Here is a 19,774-nt window from a genome sequence, read left to right on the forward strand (position 1 = left end):
TCAATCTAGCATCAATACGTCCACTCCTATTTATAGAGTTTATCTCGTGATCTCGGGGCTTAGATGCCCCGTGAGCTCTTAGATGCCCCATGAACTCTTAGATGCCCTGTGAGGGCTTAGATGCCCCATGAACTCTTAGATGCCCTGTGAGGGCTTAGATGCCCCATGAGCTCTTAGATGCCCCATGAGCTCTTAGATGCCCTGTGAGGGCTTAGATGCCCCATGAGCTCTTAGATGCCCCGTGAGGGCTTAGATGCCCCATGAACTCTTAGATGCCCCGTGAGCTCTTAGATGCCCCATGAACTCTTAGATGCCCCATGAGGGCTTAGATGCCCCATGAGCTCTTAGCTCACGTTAAGGAACATTTAGCTTGTTACTATTCTAATTTATCAGCTGATAATGAGCTCCAAACGAAAATGAAAGAATAATAGCTCGAAATGTACCATACTTTAGTGTAACAACCAATAAAAACATATGCGCTGATCCACCGTGGGCTCTGCCTCCTCCGCCATACTGTCAATCTAGCATCAATACGTCCACTCCTATTTATAGAGTTTATCTCATGATCTCGGGGCTTAGATGCCCCGTGAGCTCTTAGATGCCCCATGAACTCTTAGATGCCCTGTGAGGGCTTAGATGCCCCATGAACTCTTAGATGCCCCATGAACTCTTAGATGCCCCATGAACTCTTAGATGCCCCGTGAGCTCTTAGATGCCCCGTGAGCTCTTAGATGCCCCGTGAGCTCTTAGATGCCCCGTGAGGGCTTAGATGCCCCATGAGCTCTTAGATGCCCCATGAGCTCTTAGATGCCCCATGAGCTCTTAGATGCCCCGTGAGGGCTTAGATGCCCTGTGAGGGCTTAGATGCCCCGTGAGCTCTTAGATGCCCCGTGAGGGCTTAGATGCCCCATGAGCTCTTAGATGCCCCATGAACTCTTAGATGCCCCGTGAACTCTTAGATGCCCCGTGAGCTCTTAGATGCCCCATGAGCTCTTAGATGCCCCATGAGCTCTTAGATGCCCCGTGAGGGCTTAGATGCCCCATGAGCTCTTAGATGCCCCATGAGCTCTTAGATGCCCCGTGAGGGCTTAGATGCCCCGTGAGCTCTTAGATGCCCCGTGAGGGCTTAGATGCCCCATGAGCTCTTAGATGCCCTGTGAGCTCTTAGATGCCCCATGAGCTCCTAGATGCCCCATGAGCTCTTAGATGCCCCATGAGCTCTTAGATGCCCTGTGAGGGCTTAGATGCCCCATGAGCTCTTAGATGCCCTGTGAGCTCTTAGATGCCCCATGAGCTCCTAGATGCCCTATGAGCTCCTAGATGCCCCATGAGCTCTTAGATGCCCCATGAGCTCTTAGATGCCCTGTGAGGGCTTAGATGCCCCATGAGCTCTTAGATGCCCCATGAGGGCTTAGATGCCCCATGAGCTCTTAGCTCACGTTAAGGAACATTTAGCTTGTTACTATTCTAATTTATCAGCTGATAATGAGCTCCAAACGAAAATGAAAGAATAATAGCTCGAAATGTACCATACTTTAGTGTAGCAACCAATAAAAACATATGCGCTGATCCACCGTGGGCTCTGCCTCCTCCGCCATACTGTCAATCTAGCATCAATACGTCCACTCCTATTTATAGAGTTTATCTCGTGATCTCGGCGAAACATTTTTTGTTATATCATGATCATGAGAGAATGATCTTCTGATCTCGGCAAAACAACTGATGCCGTAATCATCAGATCTCAACATAACGAGATGGTACTTTTTCTATTCATATGGCCTCTCTGCACTTCCATATGTGTTCATGTGTCTTCCATCAGTATGAAGCATAACAGAGATGTATTTTGTCCACTCTGGTCAGAAATGAGGATGCCTTGTCAGCTGGATCTGGTCAGATGCTTTATTTCCTTCCCTGTTGAGGGATTGTGAAAGTGAGATTGAAACTAGGCCACACAGAGAGGAGGCGAGAGAGAGCCCAGTGGCGGTGATAATCATGGATAAATTAGAATATTGAGCAGTCAGACTGTTTTATTTGTCAGCCTTCTCTTACTCAGCCACACGAGACAGCACGCATACCACCCCAACAGATCCACAGATGACGCAATCTCAATCGCACTCCACACTGCCCTTTCACACCAGGACAAAAGGAACACCTATGTGAGAATGCTGTTCATTGACTACAGTTCAGCGTTCAATACCATAGTGCCCGCCTATAGGGAGGAGGTCAGAGACCTGGCAGTGTGCTGCCAGGACAACAACCTCTCCCTCAACGTGAGCAAGACAAAGGAGCTGATTGTGGACTACAGGAAAAGGAGGGCCGAATATGCCCCCATTCACATCGACAGGCTGTAGTGGAGCGGGTTGAGAGTTTCAAGTTCCTTGGTGTCCACATCACCAGCAAACTATCATGGTCCAAAACACACCAAGACAGTCGTGAAGAAACACTGTTTCCCCCTCAGAAGACTGAAAAGATTTGGCATGGGTCCCCAGATTCTCAAAAAGTTCTACAGCTGCAAAATCGAGAGCATCCTGACCGGTTGCATCACCGCCTGGTATGGCAACTGCTCGGCCTCCGACCATAAGGCGCTACAGAGGGTAGTGCGTACGGCCCAGTACAACACTGGGGCCAAACTTCCTGTAGTCAGAGGAAGGCCCAAAAATTGTCAGACTCCAGTCACCCTGGTCATAGACTGTTCTCTCTTCTACCGCACGGCAAGCAGTACCGGAGCGCCAAGTCTAGGTCCAAAAGGCTTCTAAACATCTTCTACCCCCCAAGCCATAAGACTGCTGAACAATTAATCAAATGGCCACCCGGACTATTTACATTGACCCCCCCCCCCCTTCTTTTTACACTGCTGTTACTCGCTGTTTATTATCAATGCATAGTCACTTTACCCCTACCTACATGTACAAATTACTTAAACTAACCTGTACCCCCGCACATTGACTCGGTACTGGTCCCCCTGTATATAGCATCTGTATTGTTATTATTATTATTTTTTAAATTTTTTGGTACTTAAGTAAATATTTTCTTAGCTCTATTTCTTTAACTGCATTTTTGGTTAAGGGCTTGTAAGTAAGCATTTCACTGTAAGGTCTACACCTGTAGCATGGAGCATGTGACAAATACAATTTTATTTTTGATTTGATAAGATTTGTGTACAGTTAAATTGTCTATCATAAGTACAGTGAATGGGGCATGTGTATATTTGTATTCACCCAAAAGATAATTATTCATTTCCATCTCCCTCAGTCTCTCTCTCTCCCTCTGGCACTCCCTCTCTCCTACTCTTTCTACTTCCGCCTCTCTCTTCCCTCTCTCTCTTTCTTTGTTAGCTAGCTTCCCGTTTATGTGGGGCAAACAGATGCTTTTGCTTAGCGTGCTGGTGTTAGGCCTACAGTGGAAAGACCGGAGTGAAGAGGGGGAGAAAAAGAAAGAGAGAGGGAGAGATTTAGGGAGAGGGAGATATATGCCATCTGAGCTGCAGGACTTTTCCATGTGTTCCCTTACACTTCCGTAAACAAAGCACCACAGGGGTATTGTTCCTTCTCTCACCAAATTCCTGACATATAAAACACAAAAACCTCCCCGGGACAACGCTGAAGTGGTGACTTACACGTCAGACCATAGATTTCTTACTCACAACAGATCAATTAAAATGTTTGAATATTAAACACAAACCTGAAACAGCAGGTTAATATGGGAGTGTCTTGTCTCTTCTCCCAGCTTCATCCCTCCCTGACTGTGTCATGGTCTCTCCAGGGGGTGTAGTGTAGTGTGTGTGTGTGTGGGGGGGGGTTCTGTTGGTCTGCTCTCCCTCCAAGCCGTCTAATCCCCGTGTAAAATTGTTTCCTGGCCTCCACAGGAAGTCAGCACTCAAGGCCCCTCTGTCACGGCCTCAGCCGGGGCTTCTGGGAATACGGGGGCGGGGGAGAAGGAGGTGGTGGGGGGGGGGCTACTGGACAGCTGTGGAAACCCCAGAGCCTCATCTGTCAGAGTGCCAACATGTGACCCCAGCTGCACTACAGCTACACCCCCAAACTCCAAACTAGTTGGTTTACAGCACTCATTCACAAGCCCCTCTTTACTCAATTAGCAGAGTTTAAGCATTACTTTGGGCCTGTGTGGGCAGCTGGGCGCAGATTTGCCTGTTAAAACCTCTAAAGTCTAAGCCTTTGGGGGAGGGGGTTCTACTAAGCTAACATATGACATTGTTTTAAGACGGTCATACCATGGATCAATTAGCTATTTGATTTGGAATTTTAGGACCCCTGTAGATACTGTATATTAAAAAAATGTTTAAAAAAATCTAGAATTTGGCTACCACTATAGAAACGCATTGAATAACGCATTCATAAATGGCAAAACAGACACTCAAAAAACTTAATCAGAAAGAATAAGGTTTTGAAGTATCTGTCCTATATCTAGGAGATAAAAGAAAGCTCAGGAAATATATACAGTACCACTCAAAAGTTTGGACACACCTACTCATTCAATGGTTTTTATTTATTTTTACTATTTTTAGAATAATAGTGAAGACATCAAAAATATGAAATAACACATATGGAATCATGTAGTAACCAAAAAAGTGTTAAACAAATCAAAATATATTTTATATTTGAGATTCTTCAAAGTAGCCACCCTTTATCTTGATGACAGCTTTCCACACTCTTGGCATTTTCTCAACCAGCTTGACCTGGAATGCTTTTTCAGCAGTCTTGAAGGAGTCCCCACATATGCTGAGCACTTGTTGGCTGCTTTTCCTTCACTCTGCGATCCAACTCATCCCAAACCATCTCAATTGGGTTGAGGTCAGGTGATTGTGAAGGCCATGTCATCTGATGCAGCACTCCATCACTCTCCTTCTTGGTCAAATAGCACTTACACAGCCTGGAGGTGTGTTGGGTCATTGTCCAGTTTAAAAACAAATGATTGTCCCACTAAGAGCAAACCAGATGGGATGGCATATCGCTGCAGAATGCTGTAGTAGCCATGCTGGTTAAGTGTGCCTTGAATTCTAAATAAATCACAGACAGTGTCACCAACAAAGCACCCCCACACCATCACACCTCCTCCATGCTCCACGGTGGGAACCACACATGCGGCGATCATCCGTTCACCTACTCTGCGTCTCAAAAAGACATAGCGTTTGGAACCAAAAATCACAAATATGGACTCATCAGACCAATGGACAGATTTCCACCAGTCTAATATCCATTGCCTGTGTTTCTTGGCCCAAGCAAGTCTCCGCTTCTTATTGGTGTCCTTTAGTAGTGGTTTCTTTGTAGCAATTCGACCATGAAGACCTGATTCACGCAGTCTCCTCTGAACAGTTGATGTTAAGATGTTCTGTTACTTGAACTCTGTGAAGCATTTATTTGGGCTGCAATTTCTGAGGCTAGTAACTCTAATGAACTTGTCCTCTGCAGCAGAGGTAACTCTGGGTCTTCATTTCCTGTTGGAGTCCTCATGAGAGCCAGTTTCATACTTGATGGTTTTTGCGACTGCAATTGAAGAAACGTTCAAAGTTTGTGAAGTTTTCCAGATTGACTGACCTTCATGTCTTAAAGTTTTTTAAATTTTTATTTCACCTTTATTTAACCAGGTAGGCTAGTTGAGAACAAGTTCTCATTTGCAACTGCGACCTGGCCAAGATAAATTATAGCAGTGTGAACAGACAACACAGAGTTACACATGGAGTAAACGATTAAGTAATGATGGACTGTCGTTTCTCTTTGCTTATTTGAGCTGTTCTTGCCATAATATGGACTTGGTATTTTACCAAATAGGGCTATCGTCTGTATACCACCCCTATCTTGTCACAACACAACTGATTGGCTCAAACGCATTAAGAAGGAAAGAAATTCCACAAATCAACTTTTAACAAGGCACACCTGTTAATTGAAATGCATTCCACGTGACTACCTCATGAAGCTGGTTGAGAGAATGCTAAGTTTTTGCAAAGCTGTCATCAAGGTAAAGGGTGACTACTTTCAAGAATTTCAAATATAAAATATATTTTGATTTGTTTAACACTTTTTTTGGTTACTACATGATTCTATATGTGTTATTTCATAGTTTTGATGTCTTCACTATTATTCTACATTGTAAAAAAAATAGAGAAAATAAAGAAAAACCCTTGAATGAGTTGGTGTGTCCAAACTTGTGACTGCTACTGTATATATTTTTTTACATTTAACATTTACATTTAACCCCTTTTTTTGTTGGCACAAAACTACCTCCATACTTCCATTCATTTTTAAAATCCAGTAACAGGTTACCTTCAGACAAGTCCCGTGACGCTTGTGGGGGTCGTCGAGCAAAAACACTGTTAGTGAGAGTCTCATCTTTCCATAGAGTGGTCATATTAGTCCGTTTTTATGATGAGACCGATTTTCGGGATGTCTCCTGGTCTGACAAACAGCGCTGTATCTCTGCTACTTTTCACCTCAGATGCAGAAGGGTGACAAGGGTGAATGTGGTGGATTGAGATGCAGCCCATGTAAAAAATATATATATGTGATGAAATAGATATCTCTAGCTTAAACTGACAGATATATTATGTTAATTAGATTGATGCATGAGTGCGTCAATAGACGCTTAATGAAGAATTATTCAAGGTAGCATGACACAAAGCCTAGGCCTGTTGTCTCTCTGTTCTCTGACAGACTCTTGAACATTTTTTCTGCTGGTCTGGTTCTCGACATGCTCAGTGCTTCATCCTCTTGTTTGAACTTCTAACAGAAGTGTGTTGGACAGCCCCCTCTGGATCAGCTTACCAAAATATCATAGACTCACACCCACCCACCAGACTTCTTTTCCTCGACACAAAGTAGCCTAACTCCCAAACCTATAGCATATGGGCTTCAAAGTTAGATCAAGCCCCAGTGTCTTCCCATATGGTTTTGTCTTTGACATGACTTTTGGTGATGCCTGTGTCTACAGTAAGTCACAAAGGCAGATTGTGTGTTAGACGTTAGCTGAAGGCCTGTGGACAGAGATAGGCCTTTTGATTCACCGAGGGCCCATTGAAGCTGAAGGTCAGGCTTGTTTGAACAGAGAACAGAATAAAAGGTCAACTGGAGGGTTTTAGCCCGGCCCTCCCTCTCCTTTCTTTATCCTGTTTCCCTCCACTTTTTCCTCGTTTCCCTCCACTCAAATCTTTCAAATGATCTCTCTTGAATCCTGCCTCATGCTAGTTCTGAAATGTGTCATTTTCTACATCTGGTTAGTGGTTAGGGTTATCATCCCACACAATATTACTCCTCAGGGTTGTCATGTGCACACCTGGGTTTCCATTAGCCGGTAATTGACGGCTTTTGGCTGTAATAAAACAAATTTAAGCAGATAAATATACATTTGGCCAAATTAACCTGGTGAAAAAACAACGGTAGGAAGGCTACCCACCACTTTACAATGTGAGCTGGAGGTAGTATGCATTTTGAAAAGATATTTCATTGTTTGAAACCTGAGTGTTTTACTTCATATTATGAGGCATGTCTTACCTTGCTTGAAAATCTGACCGTAGAAAGGTGGAGGCAATTATTTCATAAAGACTTTATAGGTTTAAAGTTTGAGGAAGCATAAGCCTACAATTTATCCTACAATTTCTCCCAATCTGTTGGTCAGTTCTGATTTTCATATGTGCATCTTGATGGAACAGTTTCATTTCAATAATAATGTTTGCGGTTCTCAAAATTGTTGCCACGTGGATAATTATAAAAATGTAAAATTCAACTAATGCGAGAGGACCAGCCTCTGCCATATGACACAGTGATCATTGGCGGCTAAATAGCCTAAATGAGCGCATGGAACTGGCCAATGCAGCTGTTGACCTATAACTTACATTGTCAACAAAGTAAAAATACATAAAAACAGTAGAAAATATACTGATGAAAATTCTGGTTCTTTCAATAACGTTAACTTCTCTTCTCAGCCTGTCTGCCTTCCTTTCTATTTGTCTTGACTTGAGCTGTTGCTTGTGAAGTGCAACATTGTATCAAATCAATCAACTGGATCGGCCCTAACGTGCAACATTGAATCAACTAGCCTATTCAGCACTCAAGAGTTTAGGCACCAGTGAGCTCGGGACAGACAGCTGTTTTTGCGCAAGGGAAAGGACAAGCATTTTATGACGTTTCCACTGGATATATGGGATCATCAGATTATTATATTTTGCTCTTTCACACCGAGGCTTGGTGATTATCGAGGGGGAGATTTTTGTGAGGAACTATTAGGCTCTCATTTGCAATGGATGTTTAAACAACAGACTTCGTTGACTTACTGTGTGAGGTGAAGAAAAGATTACTGAGAAGATGAGCTTATTAGTGGTGAAGGCGATGACTATGACAAGCAGAAATCCGACATCCCCAAATGGGCACTTGCACGCAGCAGGCCAGGTAGGCTAATTCTATGCTTGCTCAGACATGCTAGCTCCCTCAACATTAACAAGAACCGTGCACATCGCTCACATGGAGCACTCCAAACAAAAGATCATGAAAAGGGGGACAACTCATAAATTATGGTTATGAAATAAAACCCAAACTTGTTTCTCAACAACATTTACACACCGAGAATGAGAACGGTAAATTATTGTAGGCATAATTAGTAATACAAATGATGTCATGGCTTTAGAAGCTTCTGATTAATAATTTACATCATTTGAGTCAATTGGAGGTGTACCTGTGGATGTATTCCAAGGCCATACCTTCAAACTCAGTGCCTCTTTGATTGACATCATGGAAAATCAAAAGAAATCAGTCAAGACCTCAGAAAACAAATTGTAGACCTCCACAAGTCTGGTTCATCCTTGGGAGCAATTTCCAAACGTCTAAAGGTACCACGTTCATCTGTACAAACAATAGTACGCAAGTATGAACACCATGGGATCATGCAGCCGTCATACTGCTCAGGAAGGAGATGCGTTCTGTCTCCTAGAGATGAACGTATTTTGGTGCGAAAAGTGCAAATCAATCCCAGAACAACAGCAAAGGACCTTGTGATGCTGGAGGAAACAGATACAAAAGTATCTATATCCACGGTAAAACGAGTCCTATATCGACATAAGCTGAAAGGCCGCTCAGTAAGGAAGAAGCCACTGCTCCAAAACCGCCATAAAAAAAGCCAGACTTCGGTTTGCAGCTGCACATGGAGATGGTACTTTTTGGAGAAATGTCCTCTGGTCTGATGAAACAAAAATATTACTGTTTGGCCATAATGACCATCGTTATGTTTGGAGAAAAAGGAGGAGGCTTGCAAGCCGAAGAACACCATCCCAACGGTGAAGCACGGGGGTGGCAGCATCATGTTTTGGGGGTGCTTTGCTGCAGGAGGGGCTGGTGCATTCACAAAATAGATGGCATCATGAGGAAGGGAAATGATGTGGATATATAGAAGCAACATCTCAAGACATCAGTCAGGAAGTTAAAGCTTCCGACTTCAACTGTATGTAATGGGGAATTGATAACAATAAACAATCTTAGGGCATACAGTTCACAAGAAATAATAAATGCGCAAGATTCTGGAGAGTTGAGAGCATGCATTTTGGAGAGAGACGGCCTATAGGCTATCTTCGCCACACACCCCTCCCCTTCTTCTTGTCTCAACATTTTAAGTAAAACTCACTACACATTAGGTTCACACATAAGGTATTTTTTAGATGCTTTTCACTGATCAGCTAGGCCTTTTGCCACGCAAGCTGCCTATGAAAGACTGTTGCCACGCTCGCTGCCTATGAAAGACTGTTGCCACGCAAGCTGCCTATGAAAGACTTTTGCCACGCAAGCTGCCTATGAAAGACTTTGCCACGCAAGCTGCCTATGAAAGACTGTTGCCACGCAAGCTGCCTATGAAAGACTGTTGCCACGCAAGCTGCCTATGAAAGACTGTTGCCACGCAACATTTACATTTACATTTAAGTCATTTAGCAGACGCAAGCTGCCTATGAAAGACTTTTGCCACGCAAGCTGCCTGTGAAAGACTGTTGCCACGCTCGCTGCCTATGAAAGACTGTTGCCACGCTCGCTGCCTATGGAAGACTGTTGCCACGCAAGCTGCCTATGAAAGACTGTTGCCACGCTCGCTGCCTATGAAAGACTGTTGCCACGCAAGCTGCCTATGAAAGACAGTTGCCACGCAAGCTGCCTATGAAAGACTGTTGCCACGCAAGCTGCCTATGAAAGACTGTTGCCACGCTCGCTGCCTATGAAAGACTGTTTCCACGCTCGCTGCCTATGAAAGACTGTTGCCACGCTCGCTGCCTATGAAAGACTGTTGCCACGCAAGCTGCCTATGAAAGACTGTTGCCACGCAAGCTGCCTATGAAAGACTGTTGCCACGCAAGCTGCCTATGAAAGACTGTTGCCACGCTCGCTGCCTATGAAAGACTGTTGCCACGCTCGCTGCCTGTGAAAGACTGTTGCCACGCTCGCTGCCTATGAAAGACTGTTGCCACGCAAGCTGCCTATGAAAGAATGTTGCCACGCAAGCTGCCTATGAAAGACTGTTGCCACGCAAGCTGCCTATGAAAGACTGTTGCCACGCAAGCTGCCTATGAAAGACTGTTGCCACGCTCGCTGCCTATGAAAGACTGTTGCCACGCAAGCTGCCTATGAAAGACTGTTGCCACGCAAGCTGCCTATGAAAGACTGTTGCCACGCTCGCTGCCTATGAAAGACTTTTGCCACGCAAGCTGCCTATGAAAGACTGTTGCCACGCAAGCTGCCTATGAAAGACTGTTGCCACGCTCGCTGCCTATGAAAGACTGTTGCCACGCAAGCTGCCTATGAAAGACTGTTGCCACGCAAGCTGCCTATGAAAGACTTTTGCCACGCAAGCTGCCTGTGAAAGACTGTTGCCACGCTCGCTGCCTATGAAAGACTGTTGCCACGCAAGATGCCTATGAAAGACTATTGCCACGCAAGCTGCCTATGAAAGACTGTTGCCACGCTCGCTGCCTATGGAAGACTGTTGCCACGCAAGCTGCCTATGAAAGACTGTTGCCACGCTCGCTGCCTATGAAAGACTGTTGCCACGCAAGCTGCCTATGAAAGACTGTTGCCACGCAAGCTGCCTATGAAAGACTGTTGCCACGCTCGCTGCCTATGAAAGACTGTTGCCACGCTCGCTGCCTATGAAAGACTGTTGCCACGCTCGCTGCCTATGAAAGACTGTTGCCACGCTCGCTGCCTATGAAAGACTGTTGCCACGCAAGCTGCCTATGAAAGACTGTTGCCACGCAAGCTGCCTATGAAAGACTGTTGCCACGCTCGCTGCCTATGGAAAACTGTTGCCACGCAAGCTGCCTATGAAAGACTGTTGCCATGCTCGCTGCCTATGAAAGACTGTTGCCACGCAAGCTGCCTATGAAAGACTGTTGCCACGCTCGCTGCCTATGAAAGACTGTTGCCACGCTCGCTGCCTATGAAAGACTGTTGCCACGCAAGCTGCCTATGAAAGACTGTTGCCACGCTCGCTGCCTATGAAAGACTGTTGCCACGCTCGCTGCCTATGGAAGACTGTTGCCACGCTCGCTGCCTATGAAAGACTGTTGCCACGCAAGCTGCCTATGAAAGACTGTTGCCACGCTCGCTGCCTATGGAAGACTGTTGCCACGCTTGCTGCCTATGAAAGACTGTTGCCACGCAAGCTGCCTATGAAAGACTGTTGCCACGCAAGCTGCCTATGAAAGACTTTTGCCACGCAAGCTGCCTGTGAAAGACTGTTGCCACGCTCGCTGCCTATGAAAGACTGTTGCCACGCAAGCTGCCTATGAAAGACTGTTGCCACGCTCGCTGCCTATGGAAGACTGTTGCCACGCAAGCTGCCTATGAAAGACTGTTGCCACGCAAGCTGCCTATGAAAGACTGTTGCCACGCTCGCTGCCTATGAAAGACTGTTGCCACGCTCGCTGCCTATGAAAGACTGTTGCCACGCTCGCTGCCTATGAAAGACTGTTGCCACGCAAGCTGCCTATGAAAGACTGTTGCCACGCTCGCTGCCTATGAAAGACTTTTGTCACGCTCGCTGCCTATGAAAGACTGTTGCCACGCAAGCTGCCTATGAAAGACTGTTGCCACGCAAGCTGCCTATGAAAGACTTTTGCCACGCAAGCTGCCTATGAAAGACTGTTGCCACGCAAGCTGCCTATGAAAGACTGTTGCCACGCAAGCTGCCTATGAAAGACTGTTGCCACGCAAGCTGCCTATGAAAGACTGTTGCCACGCAAGCTGCCTATGAAAGATTGTTGCCACGCAAGCTGCCTATGAAAGACTGTTGCCACGCTCGCTGCCTATGAAAGACTTTTGCCACGCAAGCTGCCTATGAAAGACTGTTGCCACACAAGCTGCCTATGAAAGATTGTTGCCACGCAAGCTGCCTATGAAAGACTGTTGCCACGCAAGCTGTCTATGAAAGACTGTTGCCACGCAAGCTGCCTATGAAAGACTGTTGCCACGCTCGCTGCCTATGAAAGACTGTTGCCACGCAAGCTGCCTATGAAAGACTGTTGCCACGCAAGCTGCCTATGAAAGACTGTTGCCACGCAAGCTGCCTATGAAAGACTGTTGCCACGCAAATGTTTGAAAATGACATTTTATTGGCTACTTCATTACAGGAGTTACATGTTTTGTTAAGAGGAATTACCATAATCTAAATGTGGTGACTTTTTGAGCACCGTGGGTGGACGCCCCTAGTGGGTTTACACACCCAATGCATATGTGTCTGGGAAATTTCTCAAATGGCTGTGAAAAGTAAAATGGGAAAACCCTGGTGCAATTCTGTACATAAAGTAGCCGATAGCTTTAGGTAGGAACTGGACCCATTTCACGGCTAGAAGATTTCTGGTTTAAGTTCTGCGAGGAACATAGCTAACATTGCTTTTGTACCCTTGAGCCAGGCCCAAACTATAGAGGTACCAATCCAGGGCTGGTTTATACTGGTGCTCTCCAGAGTTTGTACGTGTGCCCCCGCTCAGACAACATCACAAAATGATCCTCGGCTTTGACATCAAGTCCTCCACATACCAACACGCTATCCCCTAGCTGACTGCGTTGCAGTTTTCTATAGATCCAAATCCCCATCAGTGCATTGAGTTCTCCATTTAAATGACTGCATATAGGTCTGTCTGCATCTGTTTCTGCAGCAAGGGGTTATTCGCGGACTCCAAAAGAGCCGTCCTCAGATTTCTGGATGTATTTTTACGTATTTAAGAGAAGAGGGACATGCGACGATACACTGGAAAGGTCCCAGATGACGTTACTGTTTGAATGCTGCTGCCGCTGTTGGGCTTTGCTGCAGGGGTAGACTGGCTGTAGTAGGACAGGGCTCTGACCCTCTTTTTCTCGCCCTCTGGTGTCTCTCTGAAGTTTCCCCGGCCGAATCAGTCATACACTCTTGTGAGGGCCAATGTGATTTCCTGTAGTTTTTCCCTGTGTGTCTAAATTCAGCCTAAATCAGAGACTGATACACACACATATTTTCCATCTACAGTCTGAAACAGGCAAACGTATTGACACAAGGGTCAACTAGTGGATGTTGGGATAGTGAGATACTTTGAACAGGTGTCATGTATTGTAGATGAACAGTCAGCACAGTCCTGTAAGCTAAGTTGAGCAGGATAGGGTATGTTCAGACTTATTGATTAGGTCTGACTTCCATAAGGAATAACCTTCCACAATCATCTGATCAATAATCACAGCCCAGAGAAACGCTATCTGAGACTGTACATGGTGGAGGGATGGAGGGCCGCCTGCCAAAACTCATTTCCTGCCTGGTGTTTTCAGGGGAAGGAAGGAGGGTTTGTCCCTTCATACCTCACACGCTAGTTTGACGCAGGAAATAGAGAAAATAAACTCGAAATTAGATAAATAAATGAGCATAGATAAACCTTATAAACAATTGAATGGGCTGGAAATGGGCCTTGACCAGAGATAACAAGCTGAGCTCTCAGTCATCCAAAACATTGCCTGGCCAAATGTCTGAAACGAATGTCACTTTGCAGTCCAAGGTCCTCGCCACCACCATGACTGCATGTGGTGGCTTTTCTTTTTACAAGGCTTCTTTGACAGTGGCCCTTGAGAAAGAGAGAGAGAGGAGAGAGAGCATTTCACAACAGTTTCCCCATAATTCCCAGATGTTTTTGATGTTTGTTATGGGTTTTCGATTAGCTGACAACAGTGTAACCCTTTGAACTCTCTCTCTCTCTGGCCTGGGACTGCCTGGCTGGCTGGCTTTGAGTCAGTCCTCTCTCTCTCTGGCCTGGGACTGCCTGGCTGGCTGGCTTTGAGTCAGTCCTCTCTCTCTCTGGCCTGGGACTGCCTGGCTGGCTGGCTTTGAGTCAGTCCTCTCTCTCTCTCTGGCCTGGGACTGCCTGGCTGGCTGTCTTTGAGTCAGTCCTCTCTCTCTCTCTGGCCTGGGACTGCCTGGCTGGCTGGCTTTGAGTCAGTCCTCTCTCTCTCTGCCCTGGGACTGCCTGGCTGGCTGGCTTTGAGTCAGTCCTCTCTCTCTCTCTTGCCTGGGACTGCCTGGCTGGCTTTGAGTCAGTCCTCTCTCTCTCTCTGACCTGGGACTGCCTGGCTGGCTGGCTTTGAGTCAGTCCTCTCTCTCTCTGGCCTGGGACTGCCTGGCTGGCTGGCTTTGAGTCAGTCCGGCGTCGCTCTGTCACGTTTTATTTTCAGTCCTCCGCTTCCCTCCACTCCGCTGTGCCCGCCAGCCAAACCAATTAAAGAGAGACGAGCTGTCTACGGCGGCGTGGTATGCATGCAGCTGTGGAGGAGGGGTGGAGGGAACGATATGCACAGCACTTCAACTTGTCCCCCTCTCCTCTCTCACTTAGGGTGTCAGAGAGGTTTAGGGCTGGCAGACGTTGTGTGGGGTTACCCTCCTCCCCTCGACACAGAGCCAATAGGGTATCGGGGGGGTGCCTTTACTGTGGGAGTGTATGATGCTGCTATTTACCACCTCTCTCTCTGTCTCACCCAGACACAGTCTGTCAGAGGTTCCTGATGAGATGAAGAGTCTGATCATAGAGAAGAGCAAGATGGGCCTGGAAGAAGACCCCGAGCTGCTGGTCAAAGGTGAGCCTGCCTGCCCGACACACTTCTACACCATCCCTCTATTCTCTCTCTCTCTCCTTTCTCTTTGTGTAGCTGATGTGTTCCAGTCCCAGTGATTTGCATGTACAGTAATAACAGTCTGTGGGATGATGACGTTCACTCGTCCGAGAGCGTTAGCCGAGCTTGAGCTCTGTGCATGTTTGCGGTGTTATCGCTGAATAAGTAGACCATACTGTACTACTGTACTGTACACTTCACTGTCCACAGCTAAGCCCTCATACACACACACACACACACACACACACACACACACACACACACACACACACACACAACACCCTGCCCCCAGTAATCATGTAATGATGACCATCAGCGGCATTAAGAGCCTTGCGTGCCTGACGCTTTTTGAGGAGTGATCTCACAGGCTATTCATGTGTGCTTTTCCTGCTACCGAAACGGTTGCAGTAAAATGCCAGCGCTTGGATAAGTTACGTCCTCTTTGGGATGGCGGCAGCCTGATCGGCTAATTCGGACGGCAGTTACCATGCAGCACCCCTGGCCGACTGGCTGGCTGCACCCCTCCTCCCTCTGTTCCGACGTCTGAGACCAGGCAGAGGGGCAGGCGATGGGGTTAGGGGGGTGCATTTCTTCCCAATCGGAGGACAGATACTTCCCCTGGGCCCCTGGGCAGGCTGTGTGCCTTGGCATTTCTTCTCTTCAGTCGGGCCGTCTTCCCCACCAGCCACCACCATCTCCAGCACCACTGACGCTCCAGGACATGTGAAGGCCTTGCTCTGTTCATGCCCTTGTTGTGTGCAGGGATATATCACATGTCCTGGTGCTAGGGTGTCCCTAGCTGTTTGGTGTGGTTTGGTGTGGTTTACAATGGGACATCCTCAGGCAACTGGGGCCAAGTGTCGCCTCGCTGTCTAAAATAGGCCATCAACTGTGCCTTAGACAGAGAGAGACAGACAGAGGGGAAAAGGTAGAGAGAGAGAGATTGACGTAGCGAGGGAGTGAGAAACTCCTAGACAGAATGCAGTGACGAGCATAAATTACATTCCTCTGTTTGTTCATTTTTAGCTACATATCACTTAGTACTCCAGTCATTTGGAAAGTGATTCAGTCTACTCAATTGCAATCGTTTCCCTTTCTGTTTGGATCTCTGTCTAATTCTGTTCAGCCCATAATCCTAGTGTTGAAGCTCATTAAAGCTCGGCTCCCTTATGGATGACTGTTTGTTATCAGATGCTTTTTAATCTCCTCCAAATCTCCAGAACAAACAGAAGGTACACACAGAGATAGAAGGACAGAACAGAACCAGAGGGAGACCGACTCCAGTGTTTGCTCAGTCTGTGTTTCAGGGGGCAGGGCCAGCGTTAGGGGTCTGGGGTCACAAATGAAACAAATTAAGGGCGAGCCGTGGCCCCCAGGGGACGCATTAGCAGGCCAGGGAGATGGGATCCAGATGGAGGACCGTGGGGGGGAGGGGAAGGGTAGGCAGGGGGTCCTGACCGGGACTCTTGTTTCACCCTTTCTCTCTCTCCCACTCATTGCCTTTCCTTCTCTTTCTCTACTTCTCTCACTCTCTCTCTCTCTTTCTTTCTCTCCTCCCTCTTTCCATCCAAAGTAGGCCGTCTCTCTATCCCACTATCTCAAAAAGAGCAGCTGCAGGACATCCTGTGTGACTGACAGACGACCTGCCTCCCAGCTCTCCGCTAACCAGTCCACCCACACCCCTCCACCCCCCTACCCCCGACCCAATCATCCACCCCACCCAATCCCGTCCTGTCTTACCTCATCGTCTTTTATTTATCCATTTCATGTTGGTTTTTATGCTCCTGTTGATGTGGTGTTAAGTACCTGGGGACTATATTGGGTGGGTTTATGGTGTGTTCCAGGCTGCCACTGGGAAAGGGGAAACAGAATGAGACGTGTGTAGACTCCCACTTCGACTGCCCCCCTCTGGGTCTATGGGTTGTAACATGGGGGATGGTAGCAATGGGGGCTCTGCATGTAGGGAAAACCACTTTACCATAGGAAAAAGGGGAGTTGGTGCGGGGGGAGAGATGAAAGAGGGAGAGACTGAGCGAAGAGAAAAGAGCTGTAGGGAAAGCGAGGGAGAGCTGACAGGTGGCATGCAGCTTGCTAACCACAGAGGAAGCTGTGACGCTGGCTCGGTCGTCAGAGCTGTTCTAAGAAGTTAGCCCAATGAACATGGCACTGCTGTTCCCATAAACACACGCACGCACACACACGCACGCGCACGCACGCACGCACGCACGCACGCACACACACACACACACACACACACACTCAACGGATGGCACAGCCACATAAACCTGCCCCCGCCCTCACCATAGCGCCCTGCTCCAGCTTTGGGCCAGGTGACCAGCCAGGGCCCTCTGCCAGCCTATCCATCACCCCTCACTGTGAACTCTGACTGCTCTCTCTCGTTTTACCCCTCCCTCTCACCGCCACCCCTATCCATCCCTTGCTCCCTCTTCCTCTCTCTCTCTGGGCAGCCCCTGGCCAGAGCTTGGCCAAACCCGGTTTATTTACCCTCAGCTTGGTGAGATTAAATATTTAGAAGGAACAGTTTGCACACATATTCTGTGTCCCAAATGCCACCTATTCTCTATATAGTGCACTACTTTTGACCAGAGCCCCATGGTCCCCTGGTCAAAGGTAGTGTACTATACAGGGAACAGTGTGTCGTTTGGGACACACTCTGTGGGTTGCTGCATGGCTGGTGTTTGGTAACACTACAGCCACTTTCCCTTCTGGACACGGGTAGTAGACTATATATACAAAAGTATGTGGACACCCCTTCAAATTAGTGGATTCGGCTATTTCAGCCACACCCATTACTGACAGGTGTATGAAATCGAGCACACAGCCATGCAATCTCCATAGACAAACATTGGCAGTAGAATGGCCTCACTGAAGAGCTCAGTGACTTTCAACGTGGCACTGTCATAGGATGCCACTTTTCCAACAAGTCAGTTAATCAAATTTCTGTCCTGCTAAAGCTGCCCCGGTCAACTGTAAGTGCTGTTATTGTGAAGTAGAAACGTCTAGGAGAAACAATGGCTCAGCCACGAAGTGGTACAGGGCCCTGACCTTTGGGATGAATTGGAACACCGACTGCGAGCCAGGCCTAATTGCCCAACATCAGTACCTGACCTCACTAATGCTTTTGTGGCTGAATGGAAGCAAGTCCCCGTAGCAATGCTCCAACATCTAGTGGAAAGCCTTCCCACAAGAGTGGAGGCTGGTATAGCAGCAAAGGGGGGACCAACTCCGTATTAATGCCCAAGATTTTGGAATGAGATGTTCGACGTAGTGTACATCCCCTTAATGTAAAGCTGGACACTGCAGACCAGGATCCTGTTCAGTAGAGACCAAACACAAACAGTTATGAAATGGAAAATGACCATTTTTATTGAACAAATTCAGGTCAGTTTCACACCGTTTTGTCTCGTTCTATGCCTACTGAACACCACCCAGGTCTGAGGGCCATGGTTATGTGACAGGGGTGGAATGGTGAAGGGAGCCAGGAGAATGTATCAGCCTTTCTTTCTCTCTCCCTCCCTCCTTCTCTGGGCGTTAATGACAGATCAGTCCACCAGTTCTCTTCCTGCATCTCTACCACTAGCGACTGTTCTCCAACCTCCCGCTTTCTTCTTTGTGTGTTTTTTACAGCTGTAATTATCCTGGTGGCAGGCACACAGGCCTTAATGTCTGACTATACCATTAGCTGCCGTTATTTTTAACCTGTTCTGCATGTTACAGACATATTTTATGTCCGATGGGTTCAACCTCTTAGTGATTATGTTCAGCCCAAACCAATTAACCCTTAAATTCAACCAAATAAGACACACACACCACACGCACACACACACAGTTGCGCACACACATGCACACATACACACACACACACATGTGCAAACACACACATACACACACAGTCTATCATGTGCAGATCTTTTTTTGGCTACCTTTTTGATCTTTCTCACACATTCATTGTGTGTGTGTGCGTGTGTGTGTGTGTAGGCTGGCTGTTCAGGGAGGTGTGTGGAAGCTGGATCAAGCAGAGGTGCTACTGGTTTGTACTGAGCCTGGACTCCTTAGACTACTACAGCAGCTCAGAGAGAGGAGCCCGCAGACTGGGAACACTGGTGCTCACCAACCTCTGCTCTGTCATCTGGCCAGACAAACAGACCTTCAAGGAGACGGGTGAGTGCCACTCACGCACATACACAGAGACACATGAGCATGCACTGGCGTGTATATCCAAAATTCCCTCTTTGGATAACTAAGCCCCAGATAATGAGTTCCATATTGGTCCCCTATCCTTAAGCGGTTCAATGATCAAATATTGGTAAAGATCTCAAAGCGGTCATAATGTGAGGATTTACGGTCTCCTCTCAGTTCCTGTGAGCCCAGTACACCCAGAGGAAGTCTGGAAAACCCAGTCCACTTTTCCCTCCACAACTTGTGTTTGTCTGGAACCTTCTGAGTCATCAGCACCAGAATGGGCCTTTTACCGTTTAACACCCCGAATGACAGGAATCGGAAAGGAAATACAGGTGAAATGCTATTGTTGTGTGAAGACACACCACACACACACTTCTATTACTCACCCACGACACACACACACACACACACACACACACACACACACACACACTCACACACACACACACACACACACACAC

The 19,774-nt window shown here is 47.1% G+C and overlaps 1 protein-coding gene across 3 annotated transcripts in view; it reads left to right on the forward strand.

Annotated features, from left to right (window-relative positions):
- LOC115110293 (unconventional myosin-X-like) overlaps nt 1-19,774 on the forward strand; it is a 59,423-nt gene that overhangs the window by 20,892 nt on the left and 18,757 nt on the right. For all 3 annotated transcript variants that reach the window (XM_065010096.1, XM_065010097.1, XM_029635813.2), the window contains 2 exons: nt 14,980-15,074; nt 19,110-19,292. In XM_065010096.1, the coding sequence (XP_064866168.1) occupies nt 14,980-15,074; nt 19,110-19,292 (278 nt within the window). The remainder of the gene's footprint in view (nt 1-14,979; nt 15,075-19,109; nt 19,293-19,774) is intronic.

The sequence above is a fragment of the Oncorhynchus nerka genome, linkage group LG26 (genome assembly GCF_034236695.1).
Source record: "Oncorhynchus nerka isolate Pitt River linkage group LG26, Oner_Uvic_2.0, whole genome shotgun sequence".
NCBI classification, from domain to species: Eukaryota; Metazoa; Chordata; class Actinopteri; order Salmoniformes; family Salmonidae; genus Oncorhynchus; species Oncorhynchus nerka.